The 10,196-nt window shown below is 42.0% G+C and overlaps 1 protein-coding gene across 1 annotated transcript; it reads left to right on the top strand.

Moving 5' to 3' along the window:
• The first annotated feature begins 235 nt into the window (after nt 1-235).
• Nucleotides 236-5,775, top strand: otx1 (orthodenticle homeobox 1). Its single transcript, XM_041179971.1, has 5 exons — nt 236-309; nt 504-573; nt 2,668-2,871; nt 3,127-3,278; nt 4,813-5,775. The coding sequence occupies exons 3-5, from the start codon at nt 2,775-2,777 to the stop codon at nt 5,512-5,514; spliced, it is 951 nt and encodes a 316-aa protein (XP_041035905.1). The 5' UTR covers nt 236-309; nt 504-573; nt 2,668-2,774; the 3' UTR covers nt 5,515-5,775.
• Nucleotides 5,776-10,196: the final 4,421 nt, after the last annotated feature.

Raw genomic sequence — 10,196 nt, 5'->3', positions numbered from 1 at the left:
GCCCAGCCATATTTCACTACGAATTTAGCTTGCTGGAGAGAAATTGCTAGTTTGGTGCATTTTCTCGCTGAAGGTTGTGTGGTGACCAATTTCAAGTGGCCTTTTTACCAAGCTTTGGAAGGAGTGTATTAGGCCTCTGGGAAAGTAGTGCGCTGGCGTCACCGGGCGACCGACTGTCAATCATGGGCAGGACGCTAGGCGATTGGTCAGCGCCCGCCCTGCGTCAGGCGGTTCCGCCAGACTCGCGCTCACATAGAGAAGGCTGCGCCGAAGCGCGGTGATCAATCTCCATTTAGAGCCAGCAGCCAGGTACAAACACTCAACACTCTCAAACTTTGCAGCTTACTTTCGCTCTTAACTCATTTCAGCCGCGTCACGCTTGACTTCATCAACTACTCTCGGCCGTTTCCAAGTTTCTAACTTTGCTCCTTGTTTGCATTTTTGGACGGGCGGTCATTCTGTCTATCCCATCCAGCCTAACCTTGTGTCATGTTGTGTTGCAGAGTAGACAAGTGGCTCCTGTTTTCACTCACTGAGTTTATTTGTGCCCAGTCGAATAAAAAAGCTTCGCAGGTGAGTGTGAGACTTGTTCTATTTAATCACGTAAAGTGTCTCTGGAAGTAATTTGTGTCGCGACTGGTTTTTAAAGGGACTGATTTGGAAGCGTGATCACTTTAAAATGAAAGATAATTTGTTGATGAAGTATGACTCTGGTTAATTTTTTGAATCATTTATTTACCTTATGGTATTTCTACTAATTTCTGATGCATTGCTAATTTTTATAGCTGACCTATAACTGCTTCTAAAGTACTTAGATCGTTTAATTTGCTTTTTTTTTCTCACGGAAATTTACAATTGTAGCGTCCAAGGGTCGAATGAAAAGCCTTGAATCCACTTAGCGGCTAATTGGAGAGGCGTGTTTTCGTTTTTTGTTCATTTATTTTGCTGATAAGGTTTCCCTTTAAATTGTTTCCCCCGAGGTCTAATCTAAATTGTAATTGACTTAATTTACGCACAGCTATCGCCTTTTAAATGAGCGCACGGGTTTATCTGGGTCCCGTGGAGGTGAATATTTGGTTTAGGGAACTGTTGATTGAGAATAGCTGCTATGTTGGCTGTCGGTTAATTTTCTCCTGCAAGTGCCTGTGATGTTATCGTTACCGTTTTGAGTGTATTCCATTAAAATGTCTACATTGAATATTCAAATCCATCTAATTGTTTTTTTTAATTGGAAGCTGCTTTTTTGGGGAGGAAGCAGTTTGATTTTTCTGGTGGACTTTACATCTGTTTCATACAAGCTTTTTTACTATCGGATGGTTACAAACGTAAATTATTTCCTGAAACAGGTAAAATGGTCACAGGATTCTAAACACTCCGTAAAAGTGTCAGACGATCGAAAAGTGTAGTTAAAACCAAAAAGGAAGAATTGTCACTTTAGCCTATCCTTGTGTTCAGATCGGCATTTTTAAAATTTGCTTCCAGTCCCTTAAATTCTTTCCTGAGATCTAATGTAAACTGTAATCGCCCTTTAAAGTGCTCGAAGGAGACGCTACAAATGTATTTCAGGACTAACTAATTTACTGTGTTTGAATTGATCACACTTTAATCTAACTCCCATTACTTACAGTTCATCTAATTACAAGCTACACGAAGCTTCAGTGAAATGTGCCTTGATTTTTAAAAAAGACGTTTTAGGACAAATGAAGTTTAACAAAATAACATCAGATTCTGTGAAGTAGAAGGAAGATTAAAATCCCTCCAATGAGTGTCTGTAATTAAGGAACGTGCGCCTGTAGAATTATCTCATTAGGTTCATCAGGACACATCCTACAATAATGAATTCTTAATCACATGAATGATTCCTTTAATCGCCAGACATACGCCGGGTTCAATTGTGGAGAGCGTTTGGTTCCAAAAAAGTTATATTGATGAAGTGGGGGAGGCTGCAATGTTGGGGCAAAAGCTGAATTTCTCCCTCCGCCTGGGTCAAGTTGGATTATGTAAATTTGGAGTTTTACCTCCTAATGTGTAAAAAAAAAAAATTAGATACATTTTGTGGTCGTGTTTGTTCCAACATTTACTTTGGAATCTATTGAATGTTTACTTAGTTATAAAGCCAAGTTGTTCTTTAATGCAAGAGACGGCACTTAATTCTCAGGCCGCCCGATTACTCTTCAATTTTTTCATCATCGTGTTAGTCTCAAACTCCCTGCCGAAAATGAATGAAGAGAACATCGAGTCCCTGCAAGTATCCCGCCATTTTGAATTGGTTAATTTTGACAATTTTTTTTTTACTTGAACAATGATTTGAATTTGTTTTCCCCACACATCCTGTTAGCGACAACTGGTGGTTCCCGAGTAGAAAATTTTTATTTAAAAAAAAAATTGCATGTGGTTTTCTGAATGTCCGTTTCAAAAAGAAGTGGGTCTAATACCTGCTCTAAATGTGCATTGAAATGAATACTTGGACCTGCTGCTGATTTTTGTTCGGTTACTCTCAAAGAACCGCGTCTCGAATTCAAACCACATTCTGTCCGGAGACACACACACAGTTCACCACAAGTGCAGCAAATTATTTGACTATAAAACCTTCAGCCCCCCCCCACCCACCCACCCACCCATGGACCTTTTTCCAATGAGGATGTAAAGGTGTTTTTATTTTCTCAGCCAATAGGCGAGCTGAGCCGGATCGGGATTGTGAATCATCCAAACGGACAGCAAAAACTAAAAGGAAAGTTTTGAAGATTTGGAGGCCGGACCGTCCAGTGTTTAGCATGATGTCATACCTCAAACAACCTCCGTACGGGATGAACGGACTGAGCCTGACTACACCTGGCATGGATTTACTGCACCATTCGGTCGGGTACCCGGGTAAGGGGGCATTTGGAAATATTGGGCTGCAATTTTAACGGTAAAACATTTAATCAAATTCGGGAAACTTTAAGAGGTATCAGTTCTAAAGTTTAGATACAATAGTGACCTTGTAACTTGCACAGTTTCTCGGCGGCTGTTACAAGCTGGTGGTGTTGGGATTGTGCTGGGTCGGCGGAACGGGACTAATCGCCGGGTCTTGTCTTTTTTAAACAAATTGTTTGGGAGATTTAACTTCGCTCTAACCACTTGTAGCGACGCCGAGGAAGCAGAGGCGAGAGCGCACGACGTTCACCCGCTCCCAGCTGGATGTGCTAGAGTCACTTTTCGCCAAAACCCGATACCCTGATATCTTCATGAGGGAGGAAGTGGCTTTAAAGATTAATCTACCTGAATCGAGAGTACAAGTAAGTCTTTATATTACTCGCAGGCTCTTGGCAAGTCCAGTGTGAAGCAGTCATTAATATAATGTCTCTCATTTGTTCCAACAATCACCACCAGAGAAAACACCTTTTAAACCCGCTCCTGCTTGGCACTGAGTGTTTTTAATGTCTGAACTTTCAAAAAGTTACTTTTAAATGTACAAAGGTCAAGTCCCAGGCCGGGCTCGAGTTAAAAGTGTCTCTGTTTAAACTGGCCGAGCTCCGTTTCGGGCGAATATTTTCCCCAAAAAAAAGCTAGCGCCCGGCGAGAAGCGTTTTTGTTAAATAACTAAACTTCAATGTTGCAAATTGGGGGAAAGATAGAGGAAATCTCACTTGTCACAATATATTTTAGGTGGCAAACGGCACTGAATTTGTTGAAGGGCTTTCAGGCAGAGAATCTCGGGGATATTTTCGACTCTAACGGCTGATAGTAAAATATTTGAATACCATAGTTGGGTAGATGCCATCTTTAAACTGCTGGGGACCAATCCTTGGTTTGCAATATGTTTGCAAAACAGACCCCACTCTGCAGGTGTATTAATAGTTGCATTTTTTTTTGAAATTGCCCCGCACCTCAAAATATTTTGGGTTGGGTTTGCAAATTCGGTTTCTTTCCAATGTGATTGCCAGATCAATTTAAACTTAACATGAAGTTCCCTATTTTGGAATCTTGGCTCCTCTCTGGGCCACTCCTAAACAAATTTAGTTTTGACATTTCCACCAAAAATCTCTCGATTTTGAAGTTTTAGGAGTCTAATTCAACGGACTTTTTTTTAAAAAATCGTTGATGGAAATGAGTGAATCGTACTTTCTAAGAACAGAACTATTAACCCCCCCCCCCCCCCCCACACACACACACACACACACACACACCACCACCACCACCCCACCCCCCCGGCCGAAACATTATGTATGGCCTGGAGTCCAACAGTTTAAAATCTGAAGACTTTACATCGAAACTGGTCCCACTACTGGTGCGAGAGTTTTACAGAAACATCTTAAGTGGCCAATCAGACTGAAAATGGGATTGCGAATAAGGTTTAAATAAAAATTTTCGCACTGAGATGCCGGCAGGACAGATGCACGGATCTCGGAGCAGCCCTTGTGAGTCCGATAATGGCAGAGGGCGCGACCTGAGGGAAGGGTAATAATTTCAGTCACATTTCCCTCCCTTAACGGACCTGTCAGGACTTTTGCATTTTTAAAAAAATTCTTTTAAAATAAGCCCAGAAAACCAACCAAAGATTTGGTTTAAAATCAGACAGATAATGGGAGACATGAGTCAGTTAGACTAGTTTAAATTTTGTTCCCTCTAACTTCGAACTCAATAGCGATAATTTACTGAGTTTTGCATCACCTTTAGGAGTTTGTCCAGTTAAATCCTTTTGAGGAATAAACCTTGCAGCTGAAGGTGAACTGAGGACACTGACTAGTTAGAGTTTGAGGATTCCTTGCCCGCTCGCTCCAGGAATAATGTCCTGTTGTTCCCCGCTCTTCTCCACTCCCCTCCTCCCAGGTGTGGTTTAAAAATCGCCGGGCCAAATGCCGCCAGCAGCAGCAGAACGGAGGCAGCGCCAAATCGCGACCGGCCAAGAAGAAGTCGTCCCCGACCCGGGAGAGCAGCGGCTCGGAGAGCAGCGGCCAGTTCACCCCGCCCGCCGTCTCCTCGAGTAGCGGCAGCAGCAGCAGCTCCAACCCGGCCGCCCCCATCCTCAGTACCCCCGCGTCCATCTGGAGCCCGGCGTCCATCTCCCCGGGGGCCGCGGTCGGGGAGCCTCTGGCGGCCACTGCTTCCTGTATGCAGCGCTGTTCATCCTCGACCTCCTCCAGCGCCTACCCTATGGCTTACGGTCAAGGCAGCGGCTACACCCAGGGCTACCCGCCTTCCTCCTCTTACTTTAGCGGCGTGGATTGCGGCTCCTACCTGGCACCCATGCACTCACATCACCCTCATCACCCTCACCACCAGCTCTCTGCCCATAGCGCCGCTCTCAGCCCCATGAGCACCTCATCCATGTCTGGGCATCACATCAGCCAGAGTGCTGCTCACCACCACCATCACCCTCACCAGAGCTACACTGGGGCAGGACTGGCTTTCAATTCAACAGACTGCCTGGATTACAAAGAGCAAGCCTCCTCCTGGAAACTCAACTTCAACACAACGGACTGTTTGGATTACAAAGATCAGACTCCGTCCTGGAAATTTCAGGTCTTGTGAAACTGTGGCCCGATTTTAATGTTTTAACCATTGTCTCCAACCCGATTTTCAGAACTTGTTGCTTCCTGCTCTGATTTGACGGAAACAGGTGTCTGAAACTTCATGTTGTTATTTCTCCAATCTTTTTAGGTATTTGACAATCAACACGGTTTCTGTTTTTAATTGGATATTGCTGAGTGTAGGTGTTTGGACTTGTCGAGTAGACAGAGCCAATCTCATTGTCATACCCTTGGATGCAACATTACTGTACAACACAAGCTGATCAACTTTACAATAAAGTGTATTGAACTAAATGTACCAAGAGATTTACTGTACTTTAAAATCGATGGTGATTTCGTTTCCTTAAAGTTAGTCTGATCAGCGGCTGCATAAAGCGGCGTCATTTTAGTAAGATATATATTGGTGTGTATATATATGGTGTGTGTATATATATATATATATATATATATATATATATATTGATATATATTGGTCAGCTGCATTGACCTTTTTATTTCTTAGCTTACTGAATTCGACCAAATTCTCCTTGGGAGAGAAAATGAAACGAATTCAACCCGAATGAATTTTTCTTTTTTGCCAAGTGAGTGCGGTAAAGCCGCGTAACAGGTGAACGTTGTTGCAATTATACCTCTACAGAAAATGTGGTCTAATCCCGGGAGCCTGTTGTGTAGATAGTGTTGTAGTGGAAATACCATCTTTCAGATTGGGTGGGGAGGGAGGGGGGTGCTGCACATCTTGTGTAAATTATGATCACGCTGATTTTTGTCGCTAAATGAAATTATTTTGCGGATTAGATCTTTACTATCAAATACAATGTTGAAAGTATTTAAGGCACGGCCATTATACATATGACGTTATATATAATTAAATGAAATTACCGAGAACCCCGTGTCTGCGTGCTTTGCTCTTTCTCTTCCAGTGGTTACGTTTCAAATGTTGGTCCCAAACTTGGTTTTGAGTTTACGCTGAATTTTTAAGCTGCCTGGTTCAGTCTCGGGGAGCGCGAGTCCTGTTGCTGATTTGTGAAGTAACTTTTCTTCTCTTCCCCCTTTTTTCTTTGCGATTTTAACGAAGTTGTTCAGTGTTTTCCTAATTTTTTAAAGTTTTAAAACCTTCTGTGCTACATTATTTAAAAAAAGCATCTGGTGCGCCTCCGAGTAGCGAAGCAGAATTAAAATCCGTCCCTTCTAATCTCTGCAGGATTGTGAAACCTAAAATTCTATCAGTTTTAAAGCTGAAACTAGAATTGTCCAGTAAATTCAGAAAATATTTGCTACGTTTGACTCTCAGCCCTCCATATGACTTTTTTTTTGAATGAACTGTTAGGATAAATTTTATTTAGCATTTTGCACCTTTCCAAAAGCCCATGGGCTGAAGTTTAAACATGTTCAGATCCATTCCCCCCACCCAGGCCAAGCCAAGTGCCAGGTTTTTCCAACTAACTCGGTCTCTAATGAAGCCTAAAATTGAACCAGTCCAAACATTTCGGGTTTCTAGAGTTTGAATTTTAAGTGCACACTGGTTTACAAACAAACTGGACGCGATTAAGTGATTAAAAACAGCGCACGTTCACAACTGACTGAAGCCTTGTGTAAAAGGTTGGAGAGGGGGGCGGGGGCTGATGGCACGAGGTGAATCGCTCGTGCGGAGAGCTGTGACAGGCATGATGGGCCGAATGGCCTCCAGCAAGGATTCTGGAACACAATTTGGCGACTTTTTTTTAAACCAGTGATAAACATTGCCTCAACAATCCGCTGGTGAGTCACAAGGCATGGCTGCCTTGATGTTAATAGGAGAAATATGGCACCAAATTTGGTAAGTGATTTTTAAATTTGCTCATCGAATCTTCCCATTTAATTCGGGTTTGCCACAAGGTTTTTATTACAGCAAAGTCAAAGGATATAACTAACTAAAATCTATAAATCAAATATTCTCCGGTTGTCTAATTCTCTTGTTTCCGGCTGCAGTAACAAGGTATTTGATCAATAGATCAGTAAATTGCTCCAGTTGGTCTTATATTTTGTATGAAGATGTTTGAGTCGTGTCGACCTATGTAATGGATAAATTGGAGGAAATATTGAAAACCTCTTTAAACACAAATTACACCGTTTGAAACGTTAACTTTTTTTCACGAAACACCTTGAGTGTTATTGGGGTGGTGTCATGTGGAAAGCTTCCCTGTTTCCTCCGAGTGTCCCTAGTATTTTAGTTCATTTAAGTTGATGGGTGACTCTGGGACATATATAGTGAATTAAATTATAGACACAGCAGATGGGATTGAGAGCTCTGCAAACTGCACGCAAATATTTAACTCTTGATCTAAATTAGAATTTTGTGAATGGTTTAGTGTTTGGGAATACATTGTATAGTATTGTGAAATCTCTCTACCAATTTGCTTCTGATGTGTTGCCCATCCAATTTTGAAAATGTATAAATCCTCTTAGCTGGTTCCTCCTTTATAGTAATTGGATCAATAATTTGTTTTGATGAGAAGATCTTGTCCATTATTTGGTATACCATAGTGTACTTGTTTGGTTTTGACAGTGGCATTCATTGCCTTAAGTGTGATTTTAATGTTTAATGTGAGCAACTGTTGTGATATATTTTGAGTATATGTTTTCAGTCCTTTTTCACTCCCCTCTAGCGTTTCAGTACATCTCCCCCTGCCCCCAGTCACTATCTATTATAGGACAAAGAAACATCTTAATCCACCATTACGTTCTCCAACAAGGTAACCACACTAGTTACGTTGGTGTGTGAACTTGGGCAGGGTAGCTGTTTGAACATTAGGAATGATTTTTTTTAATGCCTGCAAACTTGAATGTAATTTTTCTGAAGAATAATCAAACTAAACAATTAAACCAAAGTTTCCTCAAAGGTTTGAGCAGCATTTTGAGCTTTCCTGGTTAATTTCTGATTAATTTCTTGGTTGAACTTTGCACGTTTCTATGTAACAAATCCAAGCACCACCTTTTCTGAAATGTTCGAAGCTACTTCATAGGGTTTGTCACTGAGCTACCAAGGGAGATATTGGGTTAGTTCGCCAGAAGCTTGGTCAGATGTTTTTATGGCATAGTTTAAATGAGGAAAGCAAGGAGTTGATGGGAATTTCAGAGTTTGGGGCCTAGGCAACTGAAGGCACAACCACCAATAAGTTTAAAAATCTGGGATACTCGGTCAGAATTGGAGTGTGGGTATCTTGGTTGTGAGGCTGGAGGAGATTAGAGAAAGGGAGGTGGTGAGGCCATGGAGGCATTTGGAAGCAATGGTGAGAATTTCATTGTTTGACTAGGAGCCAGTGTAGTTCAGTGGGCACCGGGGTGATAGGGGAAATGGGATTTTCTACAAGTTAAGACCCAGGCAGCAGAGATTTAGATGATGTCCAGTTTAGACGGTAGAATGTGGGAGGCCAGCAGGCATGTGTTGGAATCCAGTCCAGAGGGAACAAAGGCCCTGGAGAAGGATTTCAGCAGCAGGTGAGCGGGGATGGGGTGAAATTGAAATGTTACAAATGTGGGAATGTGAGGTCGGAAGCACATTTTGGGATCAAACGTGACACCAAATATTGTGAGCAGATTGGCTTAATCAGGGAGGGAGGAGTCAAACAGCTAAAGGGGATTTGGAATGAGGATTGAAACATTGGCTTCAGTATTCCCAATAATTGAAATTTTTGCTCGTCTAGTACTGGATGGCAGATAAAGAGCCTGATTTAGCAACAAATGGGGAAGTTGAGCAGTGGTGGTGTTGGAGGTGGGTGTCATCAGCATACATGTGAAAACTAACACTCTGAAATAGGAGGGGCCAAGGACAGATCCTTATGAAGCAATTGCAGGTGATTCTCCAGCTATGATTTTAAATAAGAATGGAACCAGGTGAGAGCAGTCCCACCCAGCAGGACAACAGTGGAGAGGTATTGGAGGATGGGTGTGTGGTTGACTACTGAAGGGCTGCAGACAGGCTGAGGGGGAAATGTTTGCCTTTGTCAGTCACATTGCCAATTGTGACTTTAAGAGCTGTTTTGGTACTGTGGCAGATGGGAAGGATTCTGGCATGGAGTTCAGAAAGCTGGGAACAGATTTGGGAAGCAACATGTTCAACAACTTAGGGAATGAAAGGGAGATTGGAGATGAGACAATAGTTGGGTCAATGGTTTTTGAGAAGAGGGGGGCGATAGGGGGCAACGCCTGAAGAGAACCATCTGAAATATCAGCTAACATATAATATTAAACTTTATTCATAACCAAGTTAAATCTGGGACAGGGAGCAGTTTAATTCTGAAATTTGTCACATTGTGTTTATACTCGAGTACCAGCAATTCTGTTTTGCAGTTCCTGAAGTACTTAATTATCAGAACCTGATAACCTTTATTTGTTTTAATTACCATCTAATCATAAGTCTAAGGTTGGCTCAGTCATCCTGCATGTGCTTTGTGTGTATTGGGGTTGGCTTCACTTCACAAGGTTTAAAAGAAATATATTTTGCCTAATATATTGGGACACAGAGGTTATACTGCACAATGTGTGAAGTGCCATACCCCTCTTAATGCTCAGATGTCATGTTTTCAGAATAGATGCCAGTTTGGTCTAATAAATGAATTTCAATCTTGAGCAAATCTTGGATCAAAATATTTGTAACCAGTCGATTCCTGACTGAAGTTGTAAAGCCTGGAACAGTTGCAATGT

Source organism: Carcharodon carcharias, chromosome 2 (assembly GCF_017639515.1).
Source record: "Carcharodon carcharias isolate sCarCar2 chromosome 2, sCarCar2.pri, whole genome shotgun sequence".
Classification (NCBI taxonomy): domain Eukaryota; kingdom Metazoa; phylum Chordata; class Chondrichthyes; order Lamniformes; family Lamnidae; genus Carcharodon; species Carcharodon carcharias.
Note: the sequence above shows the minus strand (reverse complement) of the source record. Positions and strands in the feature narration are given on the sequence as shown.